The sequence below is a fragment of the Nicotiana attenuata genome, unplaced genomic scaffold (assembly GCF_001879085.1).
Source record: "Nicotiana attenuata strain UT unplaced genomic scaffold, NIATTr2, whole genome shotgun sequence".
Lineage (NCBI taxonomy): Eukaryota > Viridiplantae > Streptophyta > Magnoliopsida > Solanales > Solanaceae > Nicotiana > Nicotiana attenuata.
The window spans coordinates 148942-166467 of record NW_017672087.1 but is presented as its reverse complement, the minus strand read 5'-3'; the positions used below and the strand labels follow the sequence as shown (position 1 = coordinate 166467).

General features: G+C 39.8%; 1 protein-coding gene across 2 annotated transcripts; it reads left to right on the top strand.

The window, feature by feature from the left end:
• Positions 1 to 9389: 9389 nt before the first annotated feature.
• LOC109211731 (UDP-glucose 4-epimerase GEPI48-like) lies at positions 9390 to 14134 on the top strand. Of its 2 annotated transcripts, none has more exons than XM_019375302.1 (9): positions 9390 to 9951; positions 10463 to 10512; positions 10809 to 10944; positions 11038 to 11139; positions 11409 to 11636; positions 11806 to 11884; positions 12411 to 12493; positions 13040 to 13131; positions 13532 to 14134. In XM_019375302.1, exons 1-9 carry the CDS (start codon positions 9769 to 9771, stop codon positions 13623 to 13625), a joined length of 1047 nt encoding a protein of 348 aa, XP_019230847.1. In that variant the 5' UTR covers positions 9390 to 9768; the 3' UTR covers positions 13626 to 14134. The 2 variants fall into 2 exon arrangements, with proteins under 2 accessions (XP_019230847.1, XP_019230846.1); XM_019375301.1 differs by having other exon boundaries at positions 12405 to 12493.
• The last annotated feature ends 3392 nt before the right edge of the window (positions 14135 to 17526 follow it).

Here is a 17526-nt window from a genome sequence, read left to right as displayed (position 1 = left end):
CAAAGCATCGGCCACCACATTGGCCTTGCCTGGGTGATACAAAATAGTGATAGCATAATCCTTCAGCAGCTCTAGCCATCTCCTCTGATGCAAATTAAGGTCCTTCTGCTTGAACAGATGCTGCAAACTCTAGTGATCAGTATAAATCTCACAAGGCACATCGTACAAATAATGACGCCAGATCTTCAAGGCGTGAACATTAGTAGCTAACTCAAGATCATGGACAGGATAATTCTTCTCATGTATCTTCAACTGTCTGGACGCGTAGGCAATCACCCTAGCGTCCTGCATCAATACCGCTCCAAGGCCAACTCTCGAGGCATCACAATAGACAGTATAAGACCCTGAATTGGTAGGCAATATCAAAACTGGGGTTGTAGTCAAAGTTGTCTTGAGCTTCTGAAAGCTCTCCTCGCACTCTTCCGTCCACTGGAACGGAGCACCCTTCTGGGTCAGTCTGGTCATAGGTGCTGCAATAGATGAAAACCCCTGAAAAAATTGACGGTAATAACCCGCCAAGCCAAGAAAACTGCGGATCTCTGTAGCTAAGGATGGTCTGGGCCAACTCTGAACTGCCTCCACTTTCTTCGGATCCACCTAAATACCCTCACTCGAGACCACGTGGCCCAAGAATGCCACGAAATCCAACCAAAACTCACATTTCGAGAACATAGCATATAGTTTCTTTTCTCTCAAGGTCTGGAGTACTGTCCTCAGGTGCTGCTCATGATCTTCTCGACTTCGGGAATATACCAGAATGTCATCAATAAAAACAATCACGAATGAGTCAAGATATGGCCGGAAAACACTGTGCATCAGATGCATGAAGGCTGTTTGGGCATTAGTCAGCCCAAATGACATAACAAGGAACTCGTAGTGACCATACCGAGTCCTGAAGGCAGTATTCAGGATATCTGGCTCCCGAATCTTCAACTAATGATAGCCTGAATGCAAGTCAATCTTAGAAAACACACAAGCACCCTGTAACTGGTCAAACAGGTCATCAATACGAGGCAAAAGATAAAGGTTCTTCACTGTCACCTTGTTCAACTGGCGATAACCAATGCACATACGCATGGAACCATCCTTCTTCTTCACGAATAAGATAAGAGCACCCCAAGGTGATACACTGGGCCGAATGAAACCCTTATCAAGTAATTCTTGCAACTGCTCCTTCAACTCCTTCAACCTAGGATGAGCCATACGGTACGGAGGGATAGAAATGGGTTGAGTGCCCGGCAGCAGATCAATGCCAAAATCAATATCTCTATCGGGCACCATGCCCAGAAGATCAGCTGGAAACACATCAGAGAAATCCCGTACTACTGGGACTGAATCAACAGAAAGGGTATCCATACTGACATCTCTCACATAAGCCAGATACGCATCACACCCTTTCTCAACCATACGCTGAGACTTAAGGAAAGAAATAACTCTACTGGGAGTGTGATCTAAAGCACCCCTCTACTCAACACGCGGTACACCTGGCATAGCTAGCATCACGGTTTTGGCGTGACAATCAAGAATAGCATAATGGGGCGACAACCACTCCATGCCCAAGATAATATCAAAATCAACCATGCTGAGTAACAATAAATTGGCTCTGGTCTCAAAACCACTAAGAGCAACCAAACACGACCGAAAAATGCGGTCCACAACAAGGAAATCTCCGACCGGAGTAGAAACATAAATAGGGGAACTCAAAGAATCCCGAGATACACCCAAATGCAGAGAAAAATAAGAAGACACATAAGAATAAGTGGAGCCTGGATCGAATAGAACCGATGCTTCTCTATGACAAACCAAGATAGTACCTGTGATGACAGAATCGGAGGCGACAACCTCAATACGGCAGGAAGAGCATAGTGCCTGGCCTGGCCTCCCCCTTGAGGGCGACCTCTACCTCCCCGACCTCCACCTCTAGCTGGGTTAGCAGGTGGGGTAGCAACTGGTGCAGTTATCATGGCCTGAGAACTCTGCGGGGCGCACTGTGGCTGAGAAGTCTGTGGAGGTGCAGCCCTCCCAAGTCTAGGGCAATCCCTCACCACATGGCGAGTGTCACCACACTCAAAACAAGCTCTGGGAGGACGCGACGGTTGTGACTGACTCGGGCCAGGTCTGCTGGACAGGCCACTGGAAGCACCCCGTGCAGGAGGCACACTAGATACTGGAGGTGCATAATAAGGCTCCTGAGGTCTGGGAGGAGTTGGAATACCACTGGCTGCTGGAAGAGCTGAATGAACCGGGCGACTCGTATAATCCCTACCATAACGACCTGCAGCAGGGGCACGAGCACCAAAATAATGGCCCGACTCTTGAGACCTCTTGGCCTCCCTCTCCTCTCTATCCCTAGCATGTATACCCTCAATCCTCCTAGCAATGCTCACCACCTGCTGGTAAGAAATATCCATCTCCAACTCATGAGCCATGCTAGACCGAATGCTGGGAATAAGCCCCTCAATAAACCGGCGAACCGTAGGAACCAAGGCTGGTGCATGTCTAGCCAAGCTGGTGAAACGGACAGCATACTCCGAAACAGTCATAGTACCCTGGCACAAACGCTCAAACTCTGCGCGCCAGGCGTCCTTGAGACTCTAGGGGACATACTCCCTCGTGAACATATCTGAAAACTGAGCCCAAGTCAGGGAAGCTGCCTCATCCAGACTGTCTAACTCATAAGCACGCCACCACTGATAGGCGACTCCTCGAAGCTGGAAGGTAGTGAAGGAAACCCCGCTCGATCCTGATATGCCTATAGTACGGAGGATACAGTAGCACTCCTCAAGAAATCCAAGGGCATCGTCTGAGGCTAGCCCGCTAAATGTCGGAGGCTGATACTTCTTGAACCTCTCAAGCCTCTTTTGCTCCTCCTCTGAAACTACTGCCCTCTCCTCGGGCAAAGCCGGGGCTACCGACTGTACAGGAATAACCTCTGAAACCTGATCAACATGCACTCGCTGCTCAGGAGTGCGGGCGGCGGGAGTCTGTGCTCCTCTCCCGGCCTGGGATGTAGCTGCAGCAAGGGGAAGCAACCCTGCCTGAGCTAGAGTGGTGTACATAGTCATGAACTGCGCCAGAGTCTCCTGGAGTGCTGGAGTAATAGTAGCAGACGTACCAGGTGTCTGGACTCCAGCTGGTACTGCTGGTGGAACCTCGGCGGCAGCTCGCGCGGGTGCTCTGCCTGCACCACGAGCGCGTCCTCGGCCTCTACCCCGGCCTCGGCCTCTGACGGCTCCAGTAGGGGGCGCGGGTGCCTGATCATCTCGGGTAGCACGTGTCCTCACCATCTGTGAGAGAATAGAAGACAAAAGTTTAGAATTGTGATATTAAAAATCTCGCACGACAAGGAAATCAAATGAAGTGAAACTTTCCTAACAGTTACATAGCCTCTCGTAGATAAGTACAAACGTCTCTGTACCGATCCGCGAGACTCTAATAAACCGGCTTGTGATTCATGACTCCTATGAACCTAGAGCTCTGATACCAACTTGTCACGACCCCAGTTCGCCCTCCGTGAACCATCATGACGGCACCTAGTCCCTACGACTAGGTAAGCCTAATAATGCGGAAAAATAAACCAATTTGCGGAAGAAAAACAAATAAAACCCGAAATAGTGAATAAAACAGTGTTTAATAGTGGCGCTCGTCATACATAATATCAACTCTCAAACACTAATACTTTTCCCAAAATCCGGAATCTCTTAATCACAAGCCTTTGAATGTCTAATAATATCTAACTCCAGAATATCTAACAAAGAAGGAAAATACAGAAGGGCTAATACTTAAAGCAACAGTAGAAAGGGACCCTTAGGTCTGCAAACGCGGTATACCTCGGAGTCTCTACAACGCCTCGCCTCGAGCGTGATGAGTCTGAGTCGCGGTACCTGGATCTGCACATGAAAAACATGCGCAGGAAGGGCATGAGTACATCACATCGGTACTCAGTAAGTGCCAAGCCTAACCTCGGTCGGGTAGTGACGAGGAAGGTCATGGCCCTACTAAGGTTGAACAAAAATATAAAGTTCGACAGTGTAGAACAGAACAGTATATATAAGTACAACATTAAGAGTAACACAGGATATATAGGATAACGATAACTGAAACAGAGGCAAAACAATCACAAAGAATACCACTCTTAACAACAATAATAACCGAGGTTCTCTCAGTATCCCGAGATCTCATAGTATCCTCAATGTACACCAGGGATCTCTTGGTACCCCGAGGATCTCTTGGTATCCTCTATTTTATGCCAGGGATCTCTTGGTATTCCAAGGATCTCTTGGTATCCTCACTTCAGTTCAAATCAACAATACGTACAGGGGGATCTCCCGGGATGTCGTCCCGTAGTCCCAAAGCAAAGCACACAACAATAGCACAAGGAAAATTCTCAATTAAACTCAACTTAATACCAAGGTAAAATAGGAAATTCTAACCTAACATGCTTCACATAACGCAATTAAGGCAGTTAAGCAAATAAAACAAGTAAGTCAATTAATCATGCTTCTCTAGACTAACAGTAGGCTTAAACTTGCAAGCAGTAATAACAGGAGAAGAAAACACTATCTTAGTTACTTGGCGAAAACCGGATTTTTCAATTATTAGCACAAGTACGCACTCGTCACCTCACGTACAAGGCATTTCAATTAAACAAATATACCAAATCCTAAGGGGAAGGTCCCCCACACAAGGTTAGGCAAGCCACTTACCTCGAACCAGCTCAAAATCAACCCGAAACCACATTCTTGCCACGAGTATTCGACTCCAAATGGCCCAAATCTATTCAATTCAATTGCATAATGTAAATAATACTTCAAGTAACCGATTCTACAAATAAATTCTAAGCTAATACGCAAAATTAGGTGAAATGACCAAACGCCCCTCGGGCCCACGTCTCGGAATCGGGTAAAATTTGCATTTCTAGAAACCTCACGCTCTCAGGAGTTCATACCAAAAGTACCAAAGTCGGACCTCAATTGGTCCCTCAAATCATCAATCAAAGGTCTCTAATTAATCAAGCCCCAATCCTCAATTTGCCACTAATTTTCCTTAAATTTTCATGCTTAGGATGATAAAAATCACTATAATAACGAGTTAAGGTTCCAAGAATCTTACCTCCTCGAAGCTCTCTTGAATCCTCTCTCAAAAATCTCCCTAAAAGCTCACTTCTCGGATGAAAATGGTGAAAGAATAGCTCAAATTCGCGAAGACAACTATTTTTATGTTCTGCCCAGCTAATCCGCTTCTGCGGCTCTAGGACCGCATCTGCAGTCTCGCTTCTGTGGAAAGAACGTCGCATATGTGATAATTCACTAAAGGCACTAGGTCGCATCTGCGCTTCTTCTACCGCACTTGCGGTCTCGCAGGTGCGCCCATACCACCGCACCTGCGGAAACTGGCTTCCAAGCATTTCGCCGCATCTGCGTCTCCCCAAGCGCTGCTGCGATCATGCACCTGTGGTCCCCAATCCGCAGGTGTGGCTATGACAGAAGTTCAGCAGTTGGAGCTGAACAAACCAACTCCCAAATCTTCCGGAAACCTTCCGAAACCATCCCGAGGCCCCTGGGACCTCAACCAAAAGCACAAACAAGTCTAATATCACTGTCCTAACTTATACCAATCCTTAAAACACCTAAAACAACATCGAAACCCCAATTTAACATCGAATTCAAGCCTAAGAACTTTAAAAACTCAAAATTTACGCTTTCGATCAAAAAGTCTATCAAACCTCGTCCGAATGACCTAAAATTATGCACACATGTCACATTCAACACTACGGAGCTACTCCAACTTCCGGAATTCCATTTCGACCCTCGGATCAAAATCTCACCATCGAATCAGAAACTTTAAAAATCCATCTTTCGGCATTTCAAGCCTAAATTAGCTACGGACCTCCAAAACACAATCCGAACACGCTCTTTCACCTGAAATCACCCAATGTAGCTAACGGAACCATTGAAATCCCATTACAAGGCCGTCTTCACACTGTTCCGACTATGGTCAAATTTCCAACACTTAAGCTCTCATTTAGGGACTAAGTGTCCCAAAACTCTCCGAAACTCAAAACCGAACATCCCGGCAATTTCAAAATAGCAGAAATAAACACGGGGAAAGTAGTTAATAGGGGATCGGGGCGTAAATTCTAAAAACGATCGGCCGGGTTGTTACAGTGTATGACTCATTTGATTAATCTCTATAAAGATCCCTGAAGGATTCAAAATGCCTGAAGCATATAGTTCAAAGTCTCGTGAAATATACTCGATCAGATTAAAAAGGTCTTTGTACGGTTTAAAGGAATCTGGGCGCATGTGGTGTAATCGCCTTAGTGAATATTTGCTGAAAGAGGGTTACGTAAGTGATGTTATTTGTCCATGTATTTTTTATAATGAAAATATCATCAGAATTTGTTATACTTTCTGTTTATGTTTATGACATAAATCTTGTTGGAACTCCAGAAGAGCTTAAAAGGCAATTGAATATCTTAAGAAAGAATTTGAGATGAAAGATCTTGGAAACACAAAACTTTTTTTTAGTTTGAAAATTGAACATTTAGCATATGGGATTTTTATCCATCAGTCTGCCTATACAAAAATGGTCTTAAAATGCTTTTACATGGACAAAGCACGCTCATTGAGTACATCAATATTTTTTTTGATCACTTAAAGTGAATAAGGGTCCGTTCTTACCTCCAGAAGAGGATGATGAACTCCTTGGTCCTGATATACCTAAGTCTCTGCACGGTACTCTTTTTCCCTTGCTTAGGTTTTTCCCACTAGGTTTTTCCTGGTAAGGTTTTTAATGAGACAGCTTGCAGTGTATATTATAAGTGTTCTCTTTTTCCTTGACTAGGATTTTTTCCCACGGGGTTTTTCCTAGTAAGGTTTTAACGAGGCACATAATAATGAACATCCAAGGGGGAGTGTTATGAAAATATTATTGTGGATGTCCATTTATTACTCCACTGTAGATAATCTTCCTGAAGAAGATTATCCATTTAGTACTCCATTGAAGTTTTCTACAAGCAGCTGATGCAGGCAGGTTGTAAGCAACTCAATGAAATGACTTGCATCAGCTTTTTGGTTTGATGAGATTAATTTAAATCGATCTGAAATAGTGGTGGATAATATTCTCTACAAATTCAACTTTTGAGAAGATGGTATACAAGATTGGAATGCAGAGGCTTGAATATTTGAAACAAAGTTTTCATCAGGGGGAGTAAAATACGCGATGCACTCTTTTTTCCTTACTAAGGTTTTTCCCCACGGGGTTTTCCTTACAGGTTTTTAATGAGGCACCTAGCAATGTGTATTACTAAATATGTGTACTCTTTTCCTTCACTAGGATTTTTCCACGGGGTTTTTTCTAGTAAGGTTTTAATAAGGCACATTATCTTTTTAATAAAAATCAAAGGGGGAGTGTTATAAATATATATTATATTATGAATGTTTATTTAGTACTCCGTTGTAAATAAGCTTCCTGAAGAAGCGTATCCATATGGGACTCTGCCGTAAATATGTTTATCTGTTTAGTTCTCTATTGGAAATAAGACTCCTGAAGAAGCTTATCTTTTTGGTACTCCGTTATGGATAAATATTACCCCCGGTAGAAGGTTATCTATATCTGGTACAGTAGCAGCTTACAAGCAACTTACAAGTAGCTTACACAGCAGCCTGCAGTAGCAATATAGTAGTTTACAGTAGCATCTTACACAACAACTTCCTTTCTTCTATAAATAAAGGAGATTTCAGTTCATTATGTAAATCAGTTTGAAGTTGAACAATATATCAATCTCTCTCTATACATGTCTTTAGTTTATCTGCTTTGCAGTCTTTAGTTTTATAACACGTTAGCTATTTTTATTCTTCTCCTATATAAATAGTACAAGATTAAATTATAAGAAATATAGATTATATTTATGCGTGATAAAATATGACATAAAATATAATTATTAGTAATACATAAATTTAAAATATTAAACCGAGAAAACTATTTCTCCAACATCTTATTTGGATGGTTGTTATGTATCATTTCATAATTTATTGTACATTATTGTATTACTTATACTGTATTATTTTGATGTATAAAATATTTGAATAGATTGTATTGTTTGTCGTTATTTCATGATTAAACTTGCAATACTATTTAAAAAAAAGAAGTAGAATACGACGTAAAATTATTATATAAAAAGGTAGGGTAAAAGATAAAATAAGATTATTTAATAATAGGAAAGGGTAAGATGAGGAGAAAAAAAAAGGAAACGATGCGACCACACAAAATCGGTCGTTCCATAAAGTGGCACTTTTCGTTGTTATGTAACGAGGAATTTAACGATACGATACAATAAAATTTAAGTAACAAATCAAAACAAATATTATATTTAAAGTAACAATTCGATACTATACAAAAGGTAACAACCATCCAACCAAGTTGTAATGGTAAACAAACTTTATTTGAAAAGTAAAGACATTTCAAATTATACAAAATATACTAATAATTTTTAATATATCAAATAAAATATTCAACAAAAATAAATCTATTTATTATAATCATTACATCTTCATTCGCCCTAAAAAGTATTGGGGAGATGTGATTAGACAGGATATGATACATATTTAGTTTAGCGAGGATATGACCCTTGATTGGAGGGCGTAGATGTTGAGAACTAAAGTTGTGGGTTAGTGGGTACTTGATTGTTTTTCTTCTCCATACCTGTAGTATTAGTATTACGCCTGTTTTCTCTTATTCTTAGATTTATTATTATTGCCTATTGTTGCTTATTTTTCTTGCTACTATTACTGTTTCCTTTGTGGCTTCTATACTATCGTATTTTTTTCATTACTGTTGGATTATGCTTTTCTTGAGTCAAGGATCAATCAGAAATACTATATCTATCTTCAAAAGGTAGGGTAAGGTCTCCGTATACACCAGAGGCGGACCCATGATTTGAGTATCACGGAGGCACCACCTTAAAAATAAAATACTAAAAAATATAAGTTGTAGAAGCCCACATTCAAACCTAGGTCATCGAGAGAGTGTAGGTACTTAAACACTCCTATAAACTAGCGTCTCTGTCCAATTTTTGTATTTTAGGGGGCCGCGTAAAATATATTAGGGGTCATGAGTGTATATATAGATATATATGAAATATATATACAGTCTTTTTGCCGAGGCTAACGGTTCCTGTGACCCCCTTCCCCCAATGTAGGCCCGCCCCCGGTACACACTACCTTCTCCAAATCCACTTGTAAGATTACACTGAGTATGTTATTATTGTTATTATATTATTACTAATTCATGCGTAACTTATTTCTAATCCAAACGGATCCTAACAACATCATCAAAGTTTCCCACGTAATATATGTGTTGTGCTCATTTCCATATTCCATATTCCATTTTCCATTTTCCATTACCCCTTTACCCTTCCACTTCCCCGATCCCCTTTTAGTAAAAGAAAAGTGTAATATTGAGGAGTGAAATTACAACAGAGTAACTGAGGAGTGTAAACAGCCGCCGATACAAAGCTACCGACGTGATGAAACCTCCTCTCCACATGGCCCTTCCTTTGCTTTATTTTTCTTCTTCTTAAAACTATATTCTGCCACCCAATGACAGTGCAGAGGTGACCAAATTCCCTATTCATTCTTCTTCCTCTCACAAATCACCATTATAAAAATTGGACTTTGGAATCTCTTCCCCAGTCTCATTCTTTTCACAAACCATAACATCGTATTCTCTTCTCCAAACCCAAATCGAAACCATAAATTTGGATCAATGTCGAAGAATATATTAGTGACAGGTGGAGCTGGGTACATTGGGAGTCACACGGTGTTACAATTACTGCTTGGTGGTTACAAGACAGTGGTGGTTGATAATTTGGATAATTCTTCTGCTATTGCTATCAAAAGGGTTCAGGAACTTGCGGGTCAATTAGGCCCTAACCTCTCCTTTTACAATGTACGTTCCCTTTTCCTCATCTATAATCGTGGGTTTTCTTGATAATGTGGAGTCACGTATATCTGGGTATAATGGTTGGATTCCTATTATAGAGATTGGATTTTTGTTTTGAATTTGTTTGATTTGATTTAATGTTGCATCTGTGTTTTTATCAAGTGTTATGATTTATGGTTTATCATGTTTTTTGCTTCTTCCTGTGTTAGATGTGTACATTTGTGTACTTGGATTAGACAAATAGCTAACGATGCAAAAGCTTAAAGTAGTATATTCAGATAACCTACGCTAGTGGGAGGTAGCAGATACCCGGTGAAATAGTCAATGTGCTTGCAAACTGGCCCGAAAATCACTGTCATAGCTAAAATAAAAACAAAGTTTGTAATCTTTGCTTCAATTTTTGTTTCAAACACTGTTACACAGTATTATAGGATGTTTTCAAGCCTCAGGCACTTGAATGTTTCTTCATTTCTTGCATTTATGTTCCTGATTTGTATAGTTTTGTCTTAAACTGCAGATAGATCTGCGCGACAAGCCTGCAGTTGAAAAGCTTTTCGAGTCTAACAAGTAAGTTATACCATGTTAGTTGCAAGGGTAATTATACTTTTAATTCTGAACTTCTCTTGTCAATCTTCCTCTTTGTTGATCACCATTCCGTTGTTATTCTAGCCAATGTTGTTTTTATCTATGACACATTAAGCTGAAAATTTGATAAACATTTTCATGAATTATATGCTGTTGACCGGAAATATGCTCTTGTCTAACACTTTCCAACATGATGGTTGTAGTGTTTATATTTGTCTATCAGCTCCCTTGCTTTACTTTATTTCTTTAGTTCAACATCAGTTTCATATCTAATGCAGGTTCGATGCTGTTATCCATTTTGCTGGACTAAAAGCAGTGGGTGAAAGTTGCCAGAAACCTTTGATGTACTACAACAACAATATTACAGGTACAATTACCCTGCTGGAAGTCATGGCAACGCGTGGATGCAAAAATGTATTTCTCTATACTCTTTTGATTATCTTAATAACACATCTTTTCTCTCTTGCAAATTATTGTATTGACTGGTTTCTATCTTCAATTATTCAGCTAGTGTTCTCATCATCATCTACTGTCTATGGCTGGCCAAAAGAGGTTCCTTGTACTGAGGAATCTCCCATAAGTGCTGCAAATCCTTATGGAAGGACAAAGGTAGATTTTGAGTTGTCTCATCTGGTCATTTCAGTGCCCAGCTGATTTTATGAAGTGAATATTTGTGATACTAAACTGCAAGCGCATTTCGTTGGCTGCCTCTCCACTGAGGCTGCTGAGCAGCCAAGTTTTATACCTTCACTTGTCCAATTCTTTTAAAGGAGGGAGGGGTGTGAGGATTCTTTGTTCTTTCTTTTCCTGAATATCAGAATTCTGGTTATGTGTATGCCCTGTGTTTATACTCAAAGCTAAGTAGACTTAATTTTCAGCTCTTCACTGAAGAAATTTGCCGTGATGTCTACCATTCTGACCATGAATGGAAAGTCATATTGTTGCGGTACTTCAATCCCATTGGTGCACATCCAAGTGGTTATATTGGTGATGATCCACGTGGAATTCCAAACAACCTTATGCCCTTTGTTCAACAAGTTGCTGTTGGCAGGAGACCAGCACTGACAGTTTATGGAACTGATTATCCAACAAAGGATGGTACAGCGGTATGGTCTACTTCTGATAGTACTATTATGTGATGATTTTTGTCTAGATTACCAGAAATTGTTTGACATGTGTTCCAGATTATCAGAAATCAGCTCACTCAAATTTGGAAATCCTTGTTTAGCTACATGTAACTTGAACATGTGATTGATCATGTGCCGATATTTTCAGGTGCGTGATTACATTCATGTTGTTGATTTAGCAGATGGCCATATTGCTGCCTTGCAGAAGCTGTTTGATCCTTCGACAGGTGAATACTTGCTATTTCTTATGATTGTTACTTCTCTGTTTAAGTTATCTGGTGCTAATTATTCCAGCAGCCTCAGAGTCCACTACCACAAAGCTCTCTTACCTTTCTTTCTTGAAGACTGTTTGCCCTGAAACATATTTTCCAGTTCTGCTATTGGATTCTTGTTCTTTCAGTGGTAAAGCTGTACTTTTCTATATCGTTTTTCCTCCTTGTGTTTCTCGTGACATGGTTGAACATGACAGTGTCACCAATATCCCAGGCAAATAGTATTATGTGAGAAGCATCAACTTTTGTTCATGGTGTGATCATATTATTCTGCTATGCTGTTTCTGTTTAACTAAATCATAACAGTTCTAGCTTGGCTTGTCTTTGCATTTCTAAAGCAATATCATTTGGATATTTTTGGTGACACATTTATTCTTGTTGGATGATAAAGCATTAGTGACCTATCTAATAAAGTGCCTAGAGGGCAAAGGTCTCTCTGCTTGGTGTTGATTCTAACTTTGATTTTGCTAAAAAGTTTCAGGCTGTGAAGTTTACAACCTGGGAACTGGGAAAGGATCATCAGTCTTGGAAGTGGTGTCAGCATTTGAGAAGGCATCAGGAAAGGTAGTGTACTTTTGGAATCAGTCGGTTAATCCTTGGGCATCTCTGTTGGAATACCCAGTTCAGTGAGTTAAACTTTTATAAATGGAAAAAGAGACATAAATCACACATTTGAGGAAGAAGAGCATTTGCCTTATTTGCTTTTGTAAATAAAGGGCCTTGTATTTTTCTTCTTAATTCGTATTAGAATGAAATAGACTGGTTGAGTGCATATTGATAATTATTTAAAGTTAAAGCCTCTATAGTGAAATGCCTTTTGTTTAAATTTCTGATCTGAGACGTATTCCTGTACATTTGAATGAGTTCTAGAGTTGCTTCCGGTTCTTCTCATCTGGGAGGAAATTGAACACATCTCTTATAATTTGAAACGCTCTATTTGGGCCGCACATAATTCCAGCTTTACTTAAGCTGCTCACTTATTGATAGTTATGTTTCTGACCTTACACTTTGTGTGGAAATGCTTTGCTAACTGTGGAACATCCTAGTAGTAATGGTAGCACTGATTAAGTGTTCCTGGTACACTAATTACCTCTTATTCTGCTTTTCTAGAAAATTCCACTGGTGATGTCTGGTCGACGGCCTGGGGATGCTGAAATAGTATATGCAGCAACAGAGAAAGCAGAACGAGAGTTGAATTGGAGGTAACTGATATTTACAAATATATCAATCTGTTTACCTGGCTGCATACTTCAATTGTCTGGTCGCTGATTAATCTAATTAATTACTTAACTGCTAGTTGACGGCAGTGGCGGAGCCACATTCAACCAATCGACACCCCTTAGCCGAAAAATTACATTGTATTGCTAGATAAATTTTTCTGTTTTATGTATATTTACTATACGTCGACTCCCCTTAACTTTTCGGTGTATCTATTTTTTTTTTATTTTTTGACATGCCTTAGTGAAAATTCTGGCTCCGCCACTAGTTGACGGGGTAACGCTTGATAGTGCCCCTCAGCTAGAACTTCTGTTCACCCCTTTCTCTGTACCATATAATCTACTTTTGATTTGTGTTGTACTAAATGTCTGGCTTATTTTTCAGGGCAAAGTATGGCATTGATGAGATGTGCCGCGATCAGTGGAACTGGGCCAGTAAAAACCCCTATGGCTATGAAGGATCTGAAGAGTCAAACTAACAGTGCAGTATACTCCTTTAACTGCAATTCTTTTTCATGGTCGCACACCTGTTCGTTTGTTTATCCATACTGCTAATCACCGACGTGTAGACCATCAATCCTTTTATTTCGGGCAAGGATTCCACGTATATTACTAGGATTACAGAATGGTCGGAATTTTTTCTAACTGGAGTACCGAAGCGAGTAGTGGAACTTTTTCCGCCGTGAAGAAACAGGGATAGTTGAATAATAGCTCGTTTAGCTGAAACCTATAGTGGTATTTTATTCGTTCTTTTATTCTTTTGTAACTAGCAGCATTACAATCATATTGTTTAAAGAAACTATTTATTTTTCTTGCTTCAATTATTATGCTGGTCCACTGTGTAAGCCTGTTAAGTTAAGCAATTTGCTGGCGGTATGTCTTTTATTTAGTAGTTGGAAAGTGTATTATGCTCAAGGCTGAACATGCCTACAACTCACAGTTGATTGTCAGCTGACTGGTTTAGAGTATCCATTATAATATCTTGTAACCCCATGTGCAGTTGTACTTTATCTGTCACCAGTAAGTACAACATTCGACCACCCATTTCATAATCATTGTCGGTGCCAATGTTTGGTTTTGTTCAACTTAAGGAAAAGGAGTTGTATCAGGCCCCATGTATCAAAACGGGCTGCCCTCCTAGGCGTGCAACACGAAGTAATTCGAGTCAATTCACATTAGACTAACGATGATTAATTATATTCTTAGAGGTATAAAATGCAACTCCATGAGTGAGCAAACTAAAGGCCGCATTCATTGTAAAGATCTTTGGAGAAACGCTAAAAAAGATTGAACATGTGGGAGGATTTGAACAAATTTTGCTTTAATTTTCCCTTATGGAGCACCGACTTACTCGGGTTAGGGTCTCAGTAGGCAGGGTTTATTGGCAAAAGAAACTCGAGAATTAAAGATTTTGTACTGCTGTCACTACTTTTTGTTAATTTAAATTGCATAAAAGCTCTCGTTCAAACTTTATATGCGAATATTCTAACAACTCGAGACAGCACCTTAGGCTAGGAAAGCTCGTCAGACCATCAATAAATAATCAAATGTAGAAAGGGGATCCTAAATGTATTTGATGGCTGAATGTATCACTTGCATGGTTTAAGGATTCCATGGATCACAATTGTTACATGAGGAACAAATGAAGAGTCTAAGGATGATTTCGATCACTTTGTTGATTCAGAAGGCAAAATAATAGCCGCACTGGGATGGGTTGTTGGAAGCAGATCAGGCCTCTTGCCCTTATCTAGTTGTCACGTGCTGATTTTCTGTCCGCCAAAACCAGCCTGCGCGGCAGCTCGGCCTCACACCCAACTTCAACCTTTTCAACACTTAAATCAAAATTTCAGCAACTTTGGACTTAGAATATTTTTAAGCAGCTTTCAACGTAGTAAGATTTAGAGCCCGTTTGGATTGGCTTAAAAAAAATGGCTTTTAAGCACAAGTGCTTAAAAGTAACTTTTAAGTGCTGGAGCTTGTTTTATAAATAAGCAGTTACCTGTTTGGATAAAAGTGCTGAAACTTAAAAAAAGTTATTGAAGTGTTTGGTAAATAAGTGTTGGTAAGCACTTTTTTCTGTTAAAAAGACAAAAATATCGCATAAAAACAAATCAAAAACCTACATCTTCCTCTTGCTTACCAAACAAAGACGAAATCAAAGGACATGGTCATATATTTGAAAAATGGAAATAGACTACTGCCAATTACGATATGGACAAATTACAGAAGCAGATTCCTCCTCCAAATGTTGAGGAAAAGGGTATTTGTATTTTAATGTTATGTTAAAAAAAAGGAGCATTTATAATAGGAAAATAGAAGTGTAGAAAAGCATGAATATCACATAGGAAAGGTGAACGTGTGGGTGAGAATAGAAGATAAAGGAGAAGAAGAGGAAAGAAGATGAACAGAAAGTGAGTAGTTGGATGTTTTAGGATTTATTTGATGAGGGTAGTTTTGGGATTAGAAAAAGTTATAAGGGACAAGTAAGTAATTTCATTGGTCAAAATAAGATGGCTTTTAAGCCAAAAACGGAGAAGTTAGGATATCCTAACTTGTGGCTTTTAGCTTTTTTTAAGCCATTTTTAACTTTTTTTAAGCTGTTTTTTATTTTGCCAACCAGTTACCTAAAAATGGCTTAAAAGCTGGTTTGACCAGCTTTTAAGCCAATCCAAACAGGCTCTTAAGTTAAGGCAACGGGAATTAAATAAGAACACAAGGCACAATATACAAGGAACTCTTTTTTCAACTTTGTATTTAGCTCGAGCATACAAAGAAACTCAAACTCGAAGCACAATGACGTGTACAAAAGATCACTCTTTGTTGGGGTTGAAGTGGTAGTGTGAATGGGAAATGAGGAAAGAAGATGGAAAGGCAACTTTGGCTTTTGCACTTTGTCCCTCATTGGTTAAAGACACGTATTTTGTTGGGTTTAAATATAGAAGCACTTCCTTAAGCTCTTAAAAGGAGCTAAGAGGAAGGGGCCTCGCGCCGTCTTCGGCTTCGGCTTCGGCTTTGAATTCAGATTCGGTCAATTGATATGATTGATTGACTTAATTTTGTGGACCAATAAAATGAAATTAATTAAATAAATATTAATATTTTATATTAATATTTTGAATGACCGTTATTAGTAACGTTAAATTAATTAATTTCCGTCTTTAATTTTCCCGCGTTAATTAAACAGCCACCAAAGAGAGGCTGTTTCACGAATAGCCACCAAAGAGAGGGCTGCATTTCACGAATAGCCATCTGAAGTGTGAACAGCCACTTTCACACCCTTTCAATCCAGAATTCGTTGGCTATAAATAAGCAGCCATTCCTTCAGAATTTTTCATCCTGAAATCTTCTGCTTCATCTCCTTCTTCTTTCTGCATCATTACTTTCAAAACAAAGTAAGTCAAAGTCGTGTGATTTCCACCATTATTTTGAGTTCGCTGATAACTTAGTGATTTGAAGTGCCGCTACCGCTAAGTTGGAAAGTTCCGTTCTATCCTGGGAAGAATTTATCCGTTAACCTTGGGCAACAGTGAGGGGATAAGATTCTTTAAGGACACACAAGGAATTTGTGGGCTCGGAACATAATTCTGCCCTTTCTGTTCATTTATTTTTCCTGGTTTTAGTCACTTAAATTTCAGATTATCTAACAAGCTTAAAGAATCTTATTGTTTATACATATCTTTACTGTTCTGATTTTCGAAGTGACTCTCCTAATAAGTTTGAAGAATAATCTCTTCACTTTGTTAAAATCAGTTTGAAGAATAATCTCTTCGCTGTGTTGTTTTGGGTTGAAGGATTAAATACTTCACCATTTACTGAACCTGTTTGTGTCATATTGACAGAAACGACTAACGGAGAGGAACAAATTGAACCTGCTGTGACTGTTACTGCTAACACAGTTTCAGGGATGCCAGGTCCTAGCCGTCCTACTGCACCTGCAACGGCGATGCCACCAGCGGAAAAGCCGGGGAAATTTTCTGGTGTTGACTTTAAGAGATGGCAGCAAAAGATGTTCTTTTATCTAACCACTCTAAGTCTGCAAAGGTTCATTCAAGAGGATGTTCCAGTCGTTCCTGAAGGAACCCCTGACAACGAGCGCTTCCTTGTTACTGAGGCTTGGAAGCACTCTGATTTTCTGTGCAAAAATTACATTTTAAGTGGGCTGGAAGATGGCTTGTACAACGTTTATAGCGTCATGAAAACATCAAGAGAATTATGGAATGCTCTTGAAAAGAAGTACAAGACTGAAGATGCTAGACTTAAGAAGTTTGTGGCCGCCAAATTTCTGGATTTCAAAATGATTGACGGTAAATCTGTCATAACGCAAGTCCAAGAATTGCAAGTTATTGTTCATGACCTCCTTGCTGAAGGTATAAAACGAGT